General features: G+C 32.1%; 2 protein-coding genes across 2 annotated transcripts; one reads left to right on the top strand and one right to left on the bottom strand.

Moving 5' to 3' along the window:
- Positions 1-1898: 1898 nt before the first annotated feature.
- LOC143623752 (ycf3-interacting protein 1, chloroplastic-like) lies at positions 1899-5379 on the top strand. The gene is made up of 7 exons (XM_077094596.1): positions 1899-2299; positions 2387-2431; positions 2889-3002; positions 3948-4028; positions 4118-4282; positions 5171-5307; positions 5341-5379. The coding sequence occupies exons 1-6, from the start codon at positions 1994-1996 to the stop codon at positions 5258-5260; spliced, it is 801 nt and encodes a 266-aa protein (XP_076950711.1). The 5' UTR covers positions 1899-1993; the 3' UTR covers positions 5261-5307; positions 5341-5379.
- Positions 5380-10005: 4626 nt separating this feature from the next.
- LOC143623751 (galactan beta-1,4-galactosyltransferase GALS3-like) lies at positions 10006-12600 on the bottom strand. The gene is made up of 2 exons (XM_077094594.1): positions 11420-12600; positions 10006-10404 (listed from the first exon to the last, which is right to left on the bottom strand). Exons 1-2 carry the CDS (start codon positions 12598-12600, stop codon positions 10059-10061), a joined length of 1527 nt encoding a protein of 508 aa, XP_076950709.1. The 3' UTR covers positions 10006-10058.
- Positions 12601-22606: the final 10006 nt, after the last annotated feature.

Genomic DNA, 22606 nt, shown 5'->3' with positions numbered 1-22606 from the left:
AGAAGGTAAGTAAATAGCAACGGACTGAGCGACGAAGAAACGGGATTAAGCGCTTCTCCTAGCATAGGATTTTTCGTAGCTAGATTAAGACGACTTAGCGAATTTCCTGAAAGTAGAAACCCGGAGTTTAGCCTTGCGTGAACTAGGGAAAGATATAACTCAACTTCACACTGGTTAGCAAAACCCTAGAGCTTCCGGACTAGAAGCGAAGGCTGCTATTCCGGTCAGATTGTTAGAAAGGGAACTAGCAGCCTAAAGACAGCTACTCTCGCTTTCTAAAAGTAAAATAAAATGCCTTTCGGTCGCCTCACCAATGCCTTCTCTCCATATTGGTCGAACTTTTCCATCCTCTCTTGTTGGGAAAGGGGATCGATTACCTTTCTTAGCTAGGATAAAGTCACTGACATCGTTCTCTCCTGAGTTCGCTCGGAAATTACCTAGCCTCTCATCCATAACCTAGCCCGAAGCTCTCAAGCGACTGATTTCACACAAGTAGTAGGGCCTTCTTTTATAGTGGAATAGTGGAGTTAGAATAGGCTCTAGAATAGTCGAATGAATTGTCAGTCTCGCTCTCCACCCTGGATAAAGGTCTTTGAGGTGTGGGATGTCTTCCCAATTTATCTTGGTAGTTAATATTGTTGTTTTGCACAAATGGGGGTTTGAAGAATTATATGTAGATTTTATTTTATAACAACAATGAGTGATTCCCGTTAAATTGTGTTAGTGTAATTCCAACCCAAAAATGACAAATATAGAACTAAATTTTGTCGAAATCAAGTCAGAAGTGCATAATATCCGACTATGGTGGCAAATGAGATATTCAATTTATGGTTTTACTTGAGAGTGAACTTGTCAAGTAAAAAATTAAAATCCTCAAAATTCTGACCTATTATTTGAAGTTGATTTGTTAAGAAATTGTAAGCAAAGCTGTCATAATTGTGTTTTCTTAGTGTGTATTAGAAAGAGTGGCATGGAGGCTTATTTCCTTCACGATTTGAGAACGAACGGAGATCTCTCACATCAGGATCCAAGGAAGAAGACTTAAGATCCTTCATCCATACACCACCTCACCCCGTTAGATTTATAAACTCCAGTTTGTAGTAATATGAACACTTTTGTATGTGTTAGGTTTATTGTATCTGGATTTATGAACATGAACGTCTAGATCTTTAGTGCAACATAATCATGTGTTGTAAGTATAGCCATGTGTCTGGGATCATCGTTTAATTAGGATTTGAGAAATATTTCTTCAAGTTTGAATTTCTAATGATATATTGACAAAATCGCAATAAATAAACCTCTTAAGTGGTTTAGAAGATAAAGATTATTATGTGTATTTAATAGTATCATGGTGAAGTTTGCAATAAATAAACCTCTTGAGTAATTTCAAAGTGAAACTGAATAGTGTTTAAATCAAATTGGTTAGGTCCAGTTCATTTAGGGTGAAAGTCACAAGTCAATAATTGCAAGTAGCTTGCTTGATTCAATTGATTCCACATGTGGATAATATGAGGACTGAGCATAGAGATCCACTCTATGTCATACATGGTGTTTGGTCAGAGAAAGATCCACCATGATATCTCATTTTTATGAAACTAGCTTACAAGGATTAGCTTAAAACATATTAAGTTTTAGAGCCGAAAGTCTCAGCAGAAACAACCTCTCTACCTCGATAATAATAAAAACGGGAAAAAAAAATAAAAAAGGTCTGCCCTCATCCCACTGGGCTCTTCTGAACCTTGCAAATGGCTTAGACATGACTGGATTTTACTGGGAAGCCTAAGCCTGTTAAATCAGGGCCTCATATGTTATGGGCCAGGCCCAACGAATTTGGTAGGAATAGGATATCCGATAATGATCTCTCTGCAATTCACGTAAGCCAATGAGTCAGTCAGAGTGATTAAAGTTGCCTAAATTGGGATGATGATGATGAACACCACCACCACCCAATCAATTTCATAAATTATTACAAATTCAACATATCCAGACAGAAATGACTTCCTTAAAAGCTTCATCTCAATTACCACTATTATTACCCCTATACACATTCTCCACATCATCTCAACCAATTTGCAACCTCTCAATCTCCTTTCCCCGCCAAAATAAACACTTGTTGAGCTGCAACACCACACTTAGGACCAGAATTCGTGTAATTGTTGCTGCTAGCAGTGAAGATATTCGAACTGAATCGAGTGTTGCTGCTGAATCAACTACCAAGATTGATGATGAAGATGAAGATGATGAAGAATATGAAGACCCAGATCCTCAAGACCTTGAATATGTTTCCCAAATTAAAAGGGTATGATTCTTTAGTGGAAATACACAAAACCCATGTTTGGTTTTATGGATAGTGTTTGTTTGTTTGTTTGTTTGTTTGTTTGTGTAGGTTTTGGAGCTTTTGAAGAAAAACAGAGACATGCTTTTTAGTGAGGTAATCTCTCTTTTCGAAGATTGGATATTATTCGGTTTATTATTATGATTATGAACGTACGGGCACATTAGGTGTCTACTGGCGGCTCTGGTACCATGTAAGATAGTAAATACTGAAATGGTTATTAGATAAAGCGTTACAGTATATAGAGGACGGAATGCAAACACTAATAATAATATATAGACCTAATGCGCGTAGGTTTATAATATTAAATGTTCCGACTTTTTCTATGTTTTGAATTACTGGATTTGCAATGTTTGCATAAGTAGAGTTAATTAATCTCTAATGAATTGTCGAAATACAGTAAGTATGTTGATTTTAGTTTAAATTAGTAGGACATTTGGCCATAAGTTCTTATGGTGCTATGCAATTTACTCTGTTTCTCTAGAACATTTGAACTGTTTTCCAAAGAAATTGCAATCTCTATTTAATGTGATTTTAAGATTGGAACATTTAGGTAAAGTTAACAGTGATGATTGAGGACCCGAGAGAAGTCGAGCGAAGAAGGCTTCTTGGAATCGATGTTAATGATGCTCCAACAAGAGAGGACTTGGCTGCTGTTCTTGAAGAAGTCAGTACCTTCTCTCAAAGACTTAAACCCATGTTTGTTTTTTAATCTTTAAAACAGTAAATAAAAACATTTGGAAGCCCTTGGTTGTTAAATGCGTGTGTGAGGCGCAAAGCAGTGAGGAAAACGCATCAGGGGCAAAATGACGTGCCTAATGTAGTTCTGTGTCAAAGTTAGTCAAAATTAGGGTTTGTAATTGAAACAAAAAACGATCTGTAACCGAAAAAACAAACCATAACAACCGAATTCAAACAAAAATTGACGGTTTGTTTTATGTTTTTGACTTTTTGTAAAAGTGAACGGTTTTGCATATAAGTAAAACTGGAAAAAAAAATGAACCGAACTTATGGATTCTCATTTGTAATTTTGAATTTTAAGTGATTTATAAATTTGTAATAAAATAGTGTTACTCAAATATATTTAGCCCAAATATATAACAATTAATTAGTTATTAACTTATTAGTTAGCAAAAGGATTTAGACCCACATTCATCATTTTGGGCCAATATTTTAAACCGAACCGAAACCAAAAAGACTTAAGATCGAGAGAACATCAAAAAGAATCATGCACACCCTTATAAACATGTAAAGAAAAAGCTGAGGGATGTAGATATCATGAAAGGTTTACTTGATAATTAATTAATTAGGTATATCATTATATGTAAAGCATATGAGACGTCATATGCAACTTTTGGTAGTAGAGAAAGCTTATTTAGGTGTACATAGACCCGCCCCTCTGATACGTGATTCGCACGCCTCACAGTTTTAAACCAAGTATAAGACATGTTTATCTCAAAGAATTTTGGTGAAAACTTTGCAACAATATCAATGTCAATTTGATATCAAAGGTCACTTTCTGGGCTTGAATTCAAAAGTCAAAGTGTGTGAATTTTGCACAAATGATGTTCGATCTGCATGCATGTGTGATATTGAGATTTATATAATGTAGGTAAATGAGGGGAAAATCCCACGAGACCGTGCGGCTCTTCAAATGTTGGCTGAAGAAATGGTTCAATGGCCTAATTTAGAGGTAACCAACCATTGATACAATAATAGAAAAGATGCGATTATTAGTGCAGATATTAAATGTTCTGATGTAATATATGTATTATGATGAAGGTTGAAGCAACAAAAAAGGGGCCAAGAAAATCGTTATACGCGAAGGCTACGGACACTGGTGTTGATCCTGAAGTGGCTGCAAAGAGGCTTAACATTGACTGGGATTCAGCAGCTGAGATTGAGGAAGTTGATGGCACTGATGAGACTGAAGTCCCTTCAGCTGTGGTATTTTATTAAATTATTTTTTTTCAAGAAAACTATGGGTGACAAATGCTAACACGACCTGAACCATGAACACGACACCATATTATTTATGTTTTGGATTGTCATACTAGCATGTTCAATCAACGGGTGTGTTTGTGTTGGTGTGTTTGTGTTGGTGTGTTTGACCCGTTTAATTTAACGAGTCGTGTTTAGGTTCACATGGTTAACCTATTTAATTAAAAAGATCTTCCCGTCAACCTGTTTACGATGGACCCGTTTAACTCATTTATTACAACACGTCAACCCGTTTTGACTCATTTAGATAAATGGATTAAACGGGTCGCAATCAGTTATGTGAATTTGAGTGTGTCCAGGTTAAGGTTGATGTCTTTGGCATCAATAAATACATGATTTGTGTTTGTGTTCAACCTAAGGGTGTGCATGAAACCCAAAAAAATGATTTGTAACCAAAGTCAAACAAAAGCCGACGGGTTTGGTTTTATGTTTTCGTAAAAACCGAATCTTCAGTTCAATTTCGGTTTTGCATGTAACTTAAAACTGAAAAAAAGGGAACTGAACTGAATATGTGGATTTTCATTTTTTGTATTGAATGTTAAGTAATTATTAAGAATTTAATACATTGTAACCCAAATGTATAATAATCAATTAATCATTAATTAACGAAAATCTCTGCCCAATTTCATTATTTTGGATCAATTCTTTTTCGACCCAAAGTTTTAAGCCCAAATGGTAAAAGTGGAAACAAATGGTTTTAAAAGCTCAAAAACCAAAATTTCGGTTTTTGGTTCGCTTTGAGCCCAAAACCGACCGATGCACAACCCTTGAACCTAATACGATATTTGAAGTCGACCCGTTTGAGATCGATAATCCTTTGTTTGTATGCTGCAGGGTTACGGAGCGTTGTACTTAGTGACAGCATTTCCAGTAATAATTGGTATATCAGTGGTGTTGATTCTTTTCTATAATTCTCTCCAGTAAGAAGATTATATTGTTAGGTTAGTTGACGGATGCTCATCAAAGATTTTTGATGTGTATATTAAGTGGTTTATATAGATTTTGATGTATGCTGTTTGTGACATGATGCAAAAAATTCTATACATAGTTTGCAAATTTGACATGATAGTGTCTATTTCACACCCGAAGAGCGTATCGTACAGTTCGGGTTACCCGGATCGAGTTGAACCAATCATGGATCGGGCCAGGGGTAATGATGCTTAGTTTAAATTATAAATTTAGAAATAAAGATATGTTTGTTTGTAGCAGTGGTAGTTTAATATACATGAATTTGGATCGGTTCGCATACCAGCTAGTTTGTAGAAACAAAAACCGAAAATAATTCGTGATAAACCAATTTGATTGGTTCTTTAGGTTTTCGTTTTTAGGTCTAAGGGATCAGCTGCACAACACATTGCCGAGCCAAAAGAAACTTGACATATGCTGCCCCGTATGTTGCCTAACCAAGAGAGGTGGGGGCGTATAATACGTCGACCTGATATATGCTGCCCCATACCTTACCCCCGGTGAATTATACGCCAAATCCAATCATTATTAGTGTGTGTATATATATATGTTACGCCAAAAGAATTAATAATATCTCAAGAAAAATTGCTATAAGAAACGTGGATGCACTTCTTGATAATGGAATCTGCGGACAACCATTTATGGAATAAGATGGGGCAGGTATGAGGATCAACCGATATTGCGCGAGGGTATTGCTTTTTCCTTGAACAGTACTTTCAAAAAACGAATATATCTGATTCATGAGTCATAAGAAGACAAGTCATGATTCAAATGCCTAATAATAATAATAATAATCAAATTGAATGCTTTTAGGTGATTTGTGGATGGTTGATTGATCTTGAGTAAGGATCCAATCGTCAAAACACCGATACTTTTGAAATGTTAGATTCTTGTAGACCGATTTTCTTTATAATAAGACATGTTTAATAAGTGGGTTACACAACACGTTTAACACAGTTAATTATAGCTCGTTCAATAACACGGATAACAGAGCATATTATATGTATTATATTAATTATTTATAAACTATAAAACTGTGGCGTTTTAATAAACAGGTCATAAACATGTCGCCTCGACCTACCATTCTATTTGATATCATAAGTTAAAAGTTGTATGAGTCATAGGTTGATTAAGTGGGTTGAACAATTTAGACATGTTTTCAATCATGCCATTAACATGACGATCCATTTGTGATCCACACAGTTTGTTCAAAGCACTACGTATCAAGTCATGACATATTAATTGGTCGTTTCACCCTTAAGTAAATGAAATGGCATATCAAACTTCTTTTAAATATAAGTATTTATACATGTCATAGTAAAATAGTACTTAACGGAGGCCCATTTTGACATCATAGTAAAATAAGGCATTTCTTAGATGCTAAAGAAGACGAGATAAAAAGAGAACTAAAAATACAAGTAACTAGATGTAAAGAAAATTTTACTTTAAGAACACGGTAAAAGGTTGCTTCAAAATGAAGATTACCTCCTCATTGGCTATTCTTTATTTCTTTTTTCTTTTCTTATTTTGTGGTCTAACTTTTACTTTTATTTTTTTATTAAAAGAACTTGGTTCCTTTCTGAATGCGTAGAGTAGATTACACACACAATAAAAAGTTGTTCAAATAAGAAACAAAAATACCAAAATACATATAGAGAGAACTACGTGTTAATTCAACATATAATTAACTTGATTTATATCCGATTTCATGAAAATTCGAGAACTTAAAAAACAAAGGTTGAAATTACAAAATTATGTATAAAATTGCATGTTCTTCAATCATATCATTACCAACAACTTTTGAGTATTCACATGCAGACTAAAATATAATTTTGTAGTTTATGTATAAATTTAAATTGTCCATTCTCCTTTGTGGCTTTGTCCATCCATCAATCCTCACTAAGAATCGGACTTAAAAGAGTTGAGAAAGAACTATTTAAGTTAAATGTACTATTATGTTACTAATTAATTTCACCGGGTGTCTAGTGTTTATATATTCAAAATGAAAATATTTCATAAACATTGTATTATTAAAATGATAGAAGTGAAAACTCCTCTTGTTGTTTATCCTAATCAGAGCCGTTGAAGCCGTACTCGGTTCCTGAAAAATACTTGATTTGTGTAATATGGATATAATACTCCGAAAAAATTTGTGTTTATGTAATAAATTTATTGCGATGCATTTGTGTAGGATTCATGTTTGTTTGCTAGACCAACTTAGAGGTTGTTTGGAAATCTTGAGCTGAATCATTTGACATGTACCTAAAACATAATTATTAAAAGGTTTTATAAACCCTCAAGATATGTCCTTTTAATAAAACAAACATACTTTACCTCTAACCGACTAAAAGTATCATTTTAAAGAAATCATTAAAAATGTTACCAAACAACTCCTTACTCTATCAAGAATTTGATTTTGTCAGATAAAAAATGCCTAAGGAAATGCCCAAGAACTAATGATAGAAAATACAGCAAACATCGCAATAGCCTATAAATATCAACTTATATGCATAATAATATATGGCTATGTACTTGACTTATTAATTTAGCTGAAAATAATAATTCACAGTAAATAAAAATAAAAAATAATATAAGGCAATAATAGATACGCTACCTCCCCCAGCAAAAAAGCATGGGGGCAATTGGTGTTTCTTGCTATGGGCCCCTCAACACTTACCCAACACCACATGAGTACATGATACATTAATACGGTCTAGTTTTATGGCCACCCAATTTTTTAATGTTAGTTATAATTTTACTCTTTTCATTATCATTATTAATGTTTCTGTTTTTTTTTTCTTTTCTTTTCTTTTTCATTTTTATGATTATTAACCGGCGAAAACACAGTCTTCTAGTCTAATGAAGTTTCCTATATTAGTAGGTTTTTTTCTTAATATTATAAAGTAAGTCAGATCTAGAGCGTCAAAATCAATATGAACGATTGACATCTTGTCTTAGAAATACTTATCCGAATATATTATGGTGGCTCTAAACGTTGTTAAAAAAGTTATTTGGTCAAAAATACTAATAAATATATATATCAAGACGATTTTTTTTTATTTTACTTTTTTACGATTTTAACTCGTTAAAATCTTATCAACACAAAGATTGATATGATGCAAGATAGTGGGAAGATGGGGTTGGTACTAACTAACATGTTAAAATATATGTCATCAGATTAAAAATCAAAAGCATATTATTTTACGATGAATAGAGGTTAATGAAAAATGTATTTATCATGTATTTTGGTTTTTTTACAAGTTTTTCGGTATCGGTACGGTATCGGTACAGGACCCGTATTCTATAAATTTTACTTTAAATACCGGTACCATGAGTTTGTGATTTTTGAGATCGGGATTTTCGGGTACTGATATCATCCCTACTGCATTCTAGGGATGAGATCGTGATCGTACCGGTACCGACCGGTCCCGGTTCCGAAAATCTCGAATTCTTGGTACCGGTGCCGATACCGAACCGAATATACTGAAATATTCGGTTCGGTCCCGTATCATACCGGTACCGGTACTCAAAACTTTGGTACCGATTCGATACCGGTACCAGTCCCGATTTTGCTCATCCCTACCGCATTCCCCATCAATCCCCCCCCCCCCTTCTCTCTTCCATGATTTGAGTTACGTCAATTGAGCAATAGGTTCACGATGTTGGTGTTCACGCAAGGCTAGTGGTAACCGAATACCTTTTTCTGCATACGTCCCTCTCCCTCTCGTAGGGCTTGTATGGTGAGTATTGAATAGATCAAAGGATGTCGGAATAACTAAAGATTAAAATAAAAAGAATGTAAAATAAGGTGCTATTTTATATGATTTTCAGGTCAAATAAAGGGAATGTAAAATAAGGTGCTACTTAGAGCATCCACATCAACAAACCGACACATTAACGCCATATTAGATTCCAAACTTTCTGCTACAACAACAAATCTTTACATACCTTATTAAAATATTATTAAAACCACATTATATATGTATATGTCCATGTGAGAGGGTGGAAAAATAAACCCACCACGCCTTGTTTGTTGCAAGTTTGCATAAACAAACTTCACAATTCAAACTTTACTCTCACAACAACAAATTAAGTCTACCCTTGTTTGTGTTTCTTGCCATATCGTCCAAACCTTGGGTATTGGACCCTATTGTTTTTTTTTTGAATGTTTAAGCTTGTCTCCTACTATTTACAATAAACCGTCATTGTCAGGGATCGAACCCTGGACCTCTCACCCAAAGGCCTAAGCCTTTACCATCCCACCAAAGTGGAGATGGCTATTGGACCCTATTGTGATGCTCTTATATGATTTCTAGGTTAAAACAAAAAGGCAAGAAGATGATGTTTTATCGGGAATTACCCAAATTAAAAGCACTTTAATCCACCCTATAAACCATTATGCTTATAATATAAATCAGTCTTTAGAATCATTGAATCGAGACCGTTGGTTGGCGACAGAAGCATCACTGATTTTAGCTACATTATACCAATTGAAAAGACGGGAGGGGTCCAGCTCATTAAAAACGTTTTTGTCTATTTTTATTTCATTTTCCTCTTTTTAATAACTTTTATAAACCCTAAACTAAAATCAAAAGAATTTCTCCAAAAATCCTAGATCTTTTATATATAGAATAAAACAATGGCTGATTGAGCAGAAAGAGTAAATGTTTACAAACAAACTTCTTAATTTTTATCTATCTATACATAACAATAAAATAAGAAAATATAGAAAATATTAATACTCTTATTGCTATTGTTATTGACGGGTGGTGAGAAGGGCAGATCCAATCATTCGCATCTCGAATCGCTTAACTGCCAAAGCCGCCTCCCTCATCGTCGTGTCAACCATGTACGGTGTACTCCCAACCTTCATCTCCGTCGTGTTCACAAGCTGTCTACATGGCTCTCTTCTTTCGGATATCGTCCCATGATAATGGTAGTACATTATCTTCCCTTCAGTTTTATGTGTCGTTTTCCCCACCGTGTTTTCAGACATATGTACGCCAGTTGCAAACACATTACGTGGTTGCACCACGTATTTTCGATCCCTCCTTATTCCTTTCACCATGTCCCGATACACCAGCTTCTCAATCCCCCATTTCCTGTCAAAAATACCGAAATCGTAACCATTAGATGGTAGCTACACTTATATATCACTTTCATGGACATTAAAGAACAATCACATGTGACAACGAATAATAATCATCAAAATAATTGATTTTTAGTTACACATAATGGTCGCAATTCTGACATGACATGAAAATAATTTGGTCCCGGCTTGCCATAGTTTTAGAAACTAGTACTACTGAAGTTAACAGGTTTGATCATATAAATAATATTTGAGATGGCAAATGTTCGTTTAAACAGGTCAACCCTTAAATGTGTTTATATAAAACAGATTGTATTACCCAACAATTCATTTAAAAAAATGAGTTAAAACAGGTTATATTTAGGTGACACCGGACACGATCTTAAAACAAGTGTAGGGTAGGATTAATGTTGGGCCCCATATAACTAGAGTATATTTTCATAGTCATGTTAAAAAACAGTGTTAGATTTTGCCAACTTATTCTAAAGTACGCTATTTTCTTTTGCCAACTTATTCTTCATTTATGATTTTATTTTTCAAAAATAAAATAAAATAAAATTAGTCAGTTGTTAAGAAAAAGTGCTGAGACTAAAACAAGTAGAAACGTACAAATAACCCACCTAACGGTCACATTCAGTCTCCCAATGGGATCCAAATGAACAGCCACGAGTGAAGTGGCAATTATTATTCTCACTCGCAAAGATATTCATGTCCATTTAATATTCATAATAACTCAAATATATTTTCCTTCCAAATGTCATCAAGTATGAACCCTAAAATGTAATAATATGATTAAAAATAACAGCTAGATATCATCATCATGCCACTTAACTAAACAATTTAACACTTTCCAAATTCAGATCTAATATCAAATTGGGAACACATTACATGTGACTGGACCAGCAATTATTCGATTATGTGACAAAGGTCAAGCAAGCACTTATTCCTAAATCAATTATTAATAATTTAATTACCACATTTGTAAAACTAAATCTAAATAATAATAATATTGAAGCATCAATTCATACCTGTAGATTTTACCAGGATGATCATCAAGGTAACAAAGCTTATTACTAATGGTCCGCTGCTCAATCGTAAACTGCGTGTACTCGGACAACGAATCCATCACACTTTTAAGCGTACTCTTCTTCGGAACGAAAATAAACTCATCCACATCGAAGAAAAACATCCATTTGGCCATGAATCTGTATCGATGCAAACAATCGTTCACAATTAGAAACTGATTATGATAATAACCATCGAACCGCTCTTCCTCTCGAATATCCTGCACTGTCACATATCCTTTCTCGATCCAGGGGTGTAACACCGCCATCACGTCCGGATGCACACCACCGGCGTCGTGGATCACAAAATGCGACTTCTCACCGAACATCTTCACGTGGTAAGCTATCCATTCACGGATCCGTTGCGGACTTAGGTTACCGTACAGTGAGGATCCACAGTATAAGTAATCGTATTTCGGAGGAGACGTGAACTGGACCTGAATCTGATTGAAGCTTCCGGCAGGTTCAGTGACCGTTTGGATCGTGTCGGTGAGGTTGAAGCTGGCATCGCCGCCGCCGGAGGTGGAGGCGTGGAGGAAGAGTGTGCCGCCGGAGGCGTCGTGGCCGACGGAAGAGGGGAAGGTGCAGTTGACGACGACGACGGTGTAGACGCGGCCGTAGCCCCAGTCCGGGAGGATTTTGACGCCGGAGACGGTTAGGTTTTGTTTGGTGGTGTTGTGTGGGACCCACTCGCAGAGGTAAGTAGGTTTGGAGAAGACGTGGAGAGGTTTGGAGGAGAGGCCGATGACGGCGAATGTGTTGAGTCCGCCTCTGTAAGCTGACATTAATATGAAGTTGTAAGCTGCGGTGCCGTAGGCGTTGAAGCTGCGTTTGATTACGCCGGTTGGGAGGGTGACGTCGTGTTGGATTTGAGCTAGTGCCGGTGGTGGTGGTGGGATGACGGAAGAGGGTGGTGGTAAGGAGGCGCAGTGGCGGAGGTCTTGGACGGAGAAGGAGAGGTGATTGGGGAAGAATTGGAAGAGAGTGATGAGGGAGCAGAAGAAGAGGAGGGCGGAGAGGAGGAGTTTGAGCTCCGGGACGCAGTTCCACACGATTCCGATGAACATTTTATTGTTATTATTATTATTATTATTATTGTTCTTTAGATTATTAGGGTTTTCGGAGACTTCTTTTTCTTTAGCCATCTTAAAAGATGGAAGAAGAAGTTGTTACAGAGAGTGTTTGGTTGCTCGGAATGAATAAAGGAAATGCGATGATGATAAATATAGGCCTCAAGATGAGTAGGGTAGAGTAGAGTAGAATTTTTAAAGTAGCTTTTGAAAACTAATTATTACTACACTTTTTCTTCCTACCAAAAACAACACCAGTAGAATTTTCAGTCTCTTAATTGTTATTCTACATTTGTATTTGTATAGGTTTAAGTTGATACAGTATATTTCTATTTTTATAATTATAAATATAAATATTTATAGTTTGTGTTTTTTTTGTTAAACTATATAATAATGTCAGGGTGGCATGCACTATATATATAAATGATTGGTTTATCGGTTTTTGGTATTTAATATACGACTGTCGTTACGTACTCTCTGGATATTTGATGTATATTTTGATAGGTTTGAAGTGTCTATCTATAGTCTAAACTGTGATATAGGTAGAAGATTCGGTTGATGCACGTCAAGGGTGTGCAATGAAAAGTGATTAGAATAGTATGTGAACCCCGAGTGTATACTCTTTAGGCTAAATTACTAATAGAAGATATTAAAACTTTGGTTTTATAGTATAAGCTGTCTTTATGTTACTCTTGTTACATTGATGTATCACATAGGTCATTTTTGTAGGTACATAGTCAATCAACATTTAATGGTTTTTTCAATTATATGAAGTTATAACGTGTAACATTGGGTAAGTGTTATAAACTGGTCATAATTATAGATATCTATATCTAGCAATGTGATAAATAAATAAACATCTTTTAAATATCCATAGCTAAAATAACATCTATATAAAGCTAGTGGTTATTGACTGCTTTTAAGTGAATCAAAATTCAACAAATAACTTAGATGGTTATCATATATGTCTTGCAAACTAATGCGTCAATGGAATATGCAACACACAAAACTTTGACCAAGTCAAAATCAAAATTCACATGTTAGCCTCGTTCGTGTTGTACTAGGTTGGATGGTAAACAAATTGCACCTGCGTTATTACAAAAGATAATGTATCCATGAGATACGTAGCCCCTGACAAGACTACTTATATATTGGTATCAACTCAAATCACTATAGTTGGATTTCGTATTAAGGCATCTATCCTCATACTTTGCTTTGTAATTTAAAAGTGTGTTGTTACACATACTTAACCAAATAATCGGGCCCTATTGATACATTTACGTGAAACATATGCTAGCTTTTCTATATTTAATTGTTTACTAAAGTAACCCTTCACAAAAGAATCATGTAAAATAGCTAAAACATATTCAATCATTTACATTTGTTTTGCTTATTAGAAAATCAATCTTTATTCTAATAATAATAATACAAATATAGTGAAAATAATACATGGCATGCGCTGTAACACTCTGGAGTAGGCAACGCGTTGGCATTCGTTTGGCCGGGCCACAACCACACCGACACCGACACCGACACATAAGCTCATCCTTTCATACAGGCGGCTACTTTATAAACACAATTCTGTTTTATATAACTTATAAAATAATGATCTTGTTACATTTCATTCAAATAAAAACAATAAATATATAAGAAAAACAAATATATATCCGATACGATTGGTGATGTCGAGTGTCTGGTAACGGTTGTTAGTTGTTTTAGGCACGTATACGCTGTACAAAACTTTTTATGAGAATTATTAAGTTTTTTTCTTTATATAATATTAGTTTTTATCCGGGGTTTGTTTTATAATATTTGTAATAATATTTATTTATTTTTTAAATTTATATTTTTTTATTGTATGAAAGTTAATAATATACTTACGGTTTGGTGATAAATTGTTTCACAAATAAATGAGATATTATAACCCGATTTAAAAGCTATATGGTTTTGATAAAACCCAAGACCAGTTTATTTCTTTTACTATAAATTTAGTTTTTTAATTATAAATAATATTTATAAAAGTTAATAATATACTTATGGTTTGATGAGACCCAAGACTCGTTTATTTTTTTTACTATAAAATTGGTTTTTTAATTTAAATAATATATATATATATATATATCTTTTAAAATAAATAAGATATTAATTTTTAGTATATCCTATTTTATAGGATTTTTACATCAATAATTTGGTGAGAATAATTTTTAATTTAATGAGATGTTATAACCCGTTTAAGGAATATCTGGGTTTGGTAAGACCCATACCCATGAATTCGGGTCAAATGCATGAGAAGCCTCCATTTAAAAATCAAACAAATCTGGTGACTCCAAAAAAAGGGGAAGCGACCACATCGCGACACGTATGATTTTTATGTTTTCGTTTATATATATTATAGATAACAGTCATATTATATATCTATACATATTATTAAAGCAAGGAACAATTTCCACATGTCACCATTCTAGAGTGTCCACATAGGATGCCACCTCAACTCCATGTCATCAATTTCCTTTCTTAAGCATGCCAACTCAGCAATTAAACAATATTTAACCCATTAACCCATTTAAGCTTATTTTCTCGCGGGTCTCGGATATCCATTCAACCCATTAACCCGTAAATTCAAATACTATATTTTAGTCTAATTTCTTCTGCTGCCACTATTCAGAAACCCTAATTGCCGCTCTAAGCCTCTTATTTCCGGTTAATCTTTCCGATGCAAGGTAAATTATATAAATTAATTTCCGGCAACCTTATTATTTTTTTCGATTATTCCTTCTTCTAAGCTTTTTATGTTTATTTTCATTGTTAACTGATTTTAAAAAAATCAGTTTAGGTTGTAAATCATAAACTGTCATGAAGGTGATATGTGGACATTCTACGTTTTTCCGGTAAGTGTTGCCGGTTATTTTTTCCTTTTATGTTTATAACAATGTTTTTTTATATTTGTTGGAATACTTCATTTAACTTTGTTAATCAAATTATGAGATTTCATGGTTAACAACGATATTTGTTATTTACCGGTAATACATTCACCTGTTAATATATTCCGGCGAATATCATTCAACATTTGTATCAATTTTTCGGTAAGTTTGTATTTTATAATAAACTTCCTACTGTTTATCTATTTATTTCCGGCAACCTAATTATTTTTCCGGTTATTGTTTCTTCTAACATTTTTATGTTTATTCTCATTGTTAACTGATTTTATTAAAATCAGTTTAGGTTGTAAATCATAAACTGGCTTGAAGGTGATATGTGGACGTTTTACGTTTTTACGGTAAGTATTTCCGGTAAGATTTTCCATTTAAGTTTTTTCCGGTTATGTTTTATACCTATAACAATGGTTGCTTTACATTATTTTAGGTTATTTACCCGTTTAATTTGCTGAATATTTCATTTTAGTTTGTTAATCAAAATCTTATATTCCATTGTTACATTTTTCCGGTAAGTATTTCCGGTAAGATTTTCCGTTAAGTTTTTTCCGGCTATATTTTATACCTATAACAATGGTTGCTTTACATTATTTCAGGTTATTTACCCGTTTAATTTGCTGAAGATTTCATTTTAGTTTGTTAATCAAAATCTTATATTCCGTTGTTACGTTTTTCCGGTTAGTATTTCTGGTAAGTTTTTTCGGTAACATTTTCAATATATCAATATTAATATTCTTTTTTATTTTTTCAGGTAACATTTTTCGGTAACATTTTCTGGTAACATTTTCCGGTGACTGTCACGGCTTATACAATATTTTTTCCGGTAACATCTTTAAATTTCGTTTATCCGTTAACACCTTTTAAATTTTTCGGTTATTAGTTATAATTAAAATAATCCATAATATCAATATTAATATTCCTTTTTATTATTTCAGGTAATTGCCGACTCATATAATTTAATTTCACGGAATGATTATGAGTTTATAGTATGTATAGATTTTAATTTTAATGTTGATGTATATTTTATTTTGTTAATTTATTAATATTCATGTATATTCATCTTCTTTTGTTTATAAAAAATAAAATACGATTGTATATCGGAGATCCGAGATTAGTTTATCTATATTTTTTTTCCGGCGTGTTTTAATGTATTCGATATGAATTATCTCATTAATACCATTTATTTTGTTTGACTTTCCTTAATGTTTTAAATAACTTCCTTAACATAAATGTTGTGATTTAATTATCCCATTAAAACATTTTATATTCTTTGACTTTCCTTAATTTATAAACAAACCGATTTTAAAGTTTCATAATTAACATAAATATTGTAATTTAATAATCCCATTAAAACATTTTATATTCTTTGATTTTCCTTAATTTTCATTTTATTTCTACACTTTCATAATTGACATAAATAGATAATCCTTATAGACAACCATAAAATTTTATAAATAGGTAATAATTATAAATTTACATCTTCGTCCATTTTCCACATTATAATTTACATTAATTTCAAATTATTTCTATTTATATTATCATTACATAAATAAGTAACTAATTTGTACTATATATCATAAAAACTATTATTCTTATATTTATTTTTGGTGTAAGTTAATTTAAAATTTTTTATCATAAATTTAGATGATAATATTAATATATCAAAAATTACTTAAAATCAAATGATTTATTTAGTTTGACTTTCCTAAAAACCATATATTTTAAACTTAAAATCAAATGACTCAATTAAGTATCCCATTAATACAATTTATTTAGTTTGACTTTCCTAATTTGTTTAAATTACATAATTAACATGAATATTATAACGTATTTAATTGATTGATTTGTTATATGAGATTGTGATTTATAGATGGTCAAATTCAAATTCAAATACGTTATGATGGTTAAACTCATATTTATAGTACTTTGTTACTATCATTTATAATATAATTATTGTATTCCAAGTTAAATTTCACCCAAGTCAAATTTAATCAATCTTAACGAATTATAAATTAATTTAAAATCATTTCACCAAAGTCAAATTTAATATGAATTTACCGGAATTGAATATAGTTTTTTATATCATAAAAACTTATTTTGAAATTAATTAGTCATAATTTACATAATTATAAGTTCTCTAAGATTAATTGTCCATAATCGATGCATAATAATAAGTTGACTAATTTACAATTTACATAAATAAGTAAATGAAGTTCTCGAATTTGTGTATGGTATTTCTCTACATTTTTTGTATATGATTTAAATTTGAATTTTTGATTAATGTCCATAATAATAGGTTGACTAACATTTACATGGAATATATATCAACATGTTTCCTATTTAAACCGTATTTTTATTTGATGAAGCTGTCCTGTTTATATATAAATCATATTTTTATTTGGAATATATATGTTTGACTAACATATTAATGTCATGTTTATACTTTCCGGCATTTTTGTATATCCAACTGTTTTTCCAATATTATATTTATGTGAACAAAAAATTCTAATTCAGATTATGTTAAATTTACACATTATTAAAATTATAGTTTACAAGTATGTTATTATTTATATTTTTGTTATAAAATTACAACTTAGCGTTTCAAATTTCGTTCTAAATATTTTAAAAGTACTACTTCCTAAAGTAAATCCACAAAAGAGAATAAAGTTTCAACATCTATTATGCAATGCAAGTCAAATTTTGCATATAATTTAACCTTTAATTTATAAGTAATGATCCATAATAATGATTTGACTAACATTTAAATGGAATATATATTCTCTTTACAATAATAACTTATATACATTTAAATTTTGATTATAGTGTTAAGGATGGTATTTTCATAAATTACAAAAATATCTCATTCATATTATGTTTAGTTTAGACATTATTAAAATTATACTTTACAAGTTCGTTGTTATTTATATTTATCTTATAAAATTATATCCTAATATATATTCTAATATTATGTTCTAACAAGTTCGTTATTATTTACAATAATTTACAATAGTTACCAAATGTTAGAGATGGGTTTATAATTTACATTATTTACAATAAGCAATTTCAATTTATTTCCCCCAATTCAAATTCAAATTCAAATTAATTTTTCGGTAATTGTATACATCTTTGGTATATGATTTAGACTTTATTTTATAATAATGATAATGAATAATGATTTGACTATAATTTTCAACCTTTATATGAACTTTACAAAATTAAGTTATAGACTTTAATATTAACAATTCGAAATTCAAAATTATCTTCCAATCTATTTAAATTTTAAATATAATATTATAATCTCTACAGCTACTATGAATTATTTTGTACTTTCGTTTTAAATATTACCCGGGTTTGAAATATATTGTTAGTTCAAATACTTCATTTGGAACCATATTGAACTATGACCCGTGTTTGAAAAAATTAAGTATATATTTTACAAGTTCTTATGTTATTGTTTTTATATTTTCAACCTTGTGTAACACGGGCTCTAATCTAGATATCAATAATAACGATTATTTATTCCCATAACGATTATTTATATTTTCAACCCGTGTTTGAAAAACACATTTTGTTTTTAGTTTTACATATAGATATTAATGTTAACATAAACTCATTATGACATATATTAACATTTTTGTTTCATAATTAATCAGGTTGCAGGGTTTGCTTTGTTTTTCAGGTTCTAAAGCAAAATGCTTTTGTTTTTGAACGGAAATTTTTGAAAGTTCATGCTGGGATAATACGATTTAAACATTTTCATAACTTTGCTAATATAGCAAGTTTGTGTAACTATTAATTTTTTATGTATACAATCTTACTCTTTAATATTTTGGTTGGGCCACCCTAATGTTAAATATTTGTTTTCTCGAATATGTTATTTATTATTATATGTATTCAGTAATAATTTAATATAATTTATCCACAAAAGAGTTATAAAAATGAAAGAGAAAGCTTTGGCTAATTCCTAAATGATATATATTAGAATTAACTATATGTCAAACACACTTGAATGGATTTTAACATGTTATTGAATATTGATTAAAACTTTATTGTAAATATCAATTAATTATAGTATTATGAAAGACTAAATTTATTTTCTTAATTGTCATAATAGTTTGTTTTGCAACATAATTTTATAATATACTTATAAAAAGAAATGTCTTATATATTTTTTTATCTTTTAACATCTTTTATCATTTATGTGAAATGTTTAAAATTGGTGTGTAAATAAACACGAGTATTATCTTAGAGTGATAAACATTACAATTATTGATGTGTAATAAATGTCTTAGATAGAGTTTATCTTTTTAATCAACATTGAGATAGAAGTTTTGTTGAAAAATATTGTAGAATTGTTTTATTTTTTTTAGTACTCGTGTTTGCTTATTATTATACTGATGGTATAAGTTATACAATATTTTAACTTTTCATTTTTTTAGTCTTTATATGTTTTTGTATTTGATTCAAATAAGTTATGATGTCTTATAATTCATGTATAAGTATAATTTATTTATAAGTACAACATTTGCATTTCATTAAATTTATATGATGTTACATATATATTATGTTTTAAATATGTTTCACCGTGTGTAACACGGGTACTATCCTAAATCAATATTAGAATCTAATGATATGTTTCTTTTAAAAGATTTGAATCACTTGAAGCTTGCTAATGTTAGAAAAGAAAGGGCACATTTGGATTTGGAAAATGAAGTTAGTGAGAAGGTAAAATGGTTGTTAGAATGTGAGAACTATGAGTCAAATTTTGATGATATTCTAAACTCTTTGGAATCTGAAGATTAATTTTAAGGTAACACTAATTCAGTAACTTAGTTATGTAGTTGATTACTCTAAATTTTTACTTTCATTATTCAGTAGCACTTATTCTGTTTAAGTTATTAGTTTAGTTCATAACTAGAAACTTAAAAAAACGTACAATAAACTTCCATAATCGTTTATTTTGTTTGTCAGGTTGTGAAGGTAATATGTTTTTTTTGGGTGAAATTTTGAAGAAGTTGATGGTTAGTAAATTTGACTCCGACATGTTTAGATCTTCTTTTGGTCTCTCCTTTTAATGTGTATATTTATTTTGTTTTAGTGTTAAGCTTGTATTATGACAATTTGAATAATCAATAGTTTGGTTACTAAGTTATGTTTATTATGTGTATATGTTTAATATGAAAATAAAAAAATATTATGATTTTGATCACCAGTTTGTTGCATGTTTTTTAAAAAGCATCTGAATTTCAATGACTGCGGTTATAAAGTTATGTATCTAATATCAACCCGTGTGTAACACGGGTACTAACATAGTTATATATATATATATATATATTAAAAGAGAACTCTTTAGGCATTGTCTACTTGCATTCTATGCATGAATTGTTGTAAACCTTTCTTAACCTTTATCTATATTGTACCATGTGCATCTTTGTTTGTTCATCTTTTTAACTGGACCACAAAATCCACTATATCTCTCTCTTCGTCTTTTGTGTCCACGTTTGTTTCTTAAAATCATCATACCACCATCTCACATTCTCATCACCGCCACCGTTTGCTCCATTTTCTCCTCATCGGCATCGCATCTCCGGTCGTAATCCACTAAAAGTTCTCCCGCCACTGTTGCCGAGTTCGATTTCCGGACTCTTGGTGGCGGTGGTGTGGTGTTGATGGACACAAACACGTTTGTAGCGGCTTCGATCTCGAATGTTGCCGGCCGGTGTGGGGTGTGGCAGTGATATGGTATGTTCATGCTCTATGATTCATCTTGGTTTCATCGCTTACTGTTGCCGGGTTCGATTTTGAAACCCTAGGTAGCAGTGGCGGTCGTCAGACTCATGGGTTTCTTTTACTTTTCTGGGTTCAACTACTTATCCTGTAGATGAAGTTGTTTATAAAGATGCTTAACTTAATTTTACACTATTATTTGCTTATCATAATAAGCTGGTGGAAGTTGTAATTGAGCTTTTAGTGTTACATTCCAATCTGCATACAAGGTATTCGATGTGACATGCTATCATTATTGCTACATGTTTGGCCTGCATATATACATACACATTTTAAACTTTTTGTGTTTTTGGGTAGGATTTCGGTTGCTTTACTTATTAAATCTAGGAATGAAAGATAACTTGGGCTTTGTTCATCATTGTGAATTTTGACATCTGTCATATGAAGAAAGTGCGGATATTCTAATCGTTAGTCCATGACTTTTGGTCATGGGGTCTGTGGTGGCTATCGAACGGCGATGTATGTTGATTAATTTCTTATTCTCTATGGTTTATCGCTGTGATGATGCTCCGGATTCTGGCATGGCAATGCATGTTGCCCCCGGACCCGAGCCTGTTTGTTTTGCACCTTTGATTTATTTTGATCTTTTTGTGCTATGATGATGGTTTGAAACCAATCTAAGTACCGAAGCTTCAACGATGTTATAAGACCCTAATTGGATTCATTATGCAACTTTCATTTACTTAAACTTTGTTGTGCCACGAATCATTTGAAACTGATCTCACCTTCGATCTGAGCACGCTAACCCTTTTGATAGTACTATATATTGTCCAATTTTGGGCTTTCAGTTCACGTTGTCGCAATAAGAAAGTGTAGAATTCTGTTTTTCAATTATCATATAGTAATTTTATCTGCATAAAAGTTGATGCTGTGCATGTCTACACAAACAAATTTGGATTCTCATTTTCTTGAATTTATGAGTTGCAAGTATGGATGGTGGTGGACTGTTGGGGGGTTGTCTTTGCTGTTGTACGGATCTTGAATTTCACCGTTGCCGAGTTCCTACCCTAGGTGACGGGATTGTGGGCCTCTAACTGTATACTTTTGATTTTACTAATATTATTTAAAGCCATGATGGTTTCCTAAGTATACGCGATGTTGTCAGAGGCTCTGAGCATGTCAGGTTCAACCGTACACAACCCTATTAGCTAAACGCGGTTTAAAGGCGGATGTTGTTGTGTGAGCCTCTTTTTGGGGTAAGGGCCGTAAAACCTGTCGGGTTCAGTCAAAGTAAACCCCTTTACCTAAATGATTTATAGGCGATGATGTTGTTTGAGCCTCTTTTTTGTTATTTGTTATGGCTTGCGCAGGTTACATATTGCAATTAAGTTAAATCTCCGGTTCAACCGAACACCGCATTA

Source organism: Bidens hawaiensis, unplaced genomic scaffold (genome assembly GCF_021521415.1).
Source record: "Bidens hawaiensis isolate Kalapana, Puna unplaced genomic scaffold, B.hawaiensis_p1.1 tig00003536_1, whole genome shotgun sequence".
NCBI lineage: Eukaryota > Viridiplantae > Streptophyta > Magnoliopsida > Asterales > Asteraceae > Bidens > Bidens hawaiensis.
The sequence above is the reverse complement of the archived record's forward strand: the minus strand, read 5'-3'. Positions and strand labels throughout refer to the sequence as shown.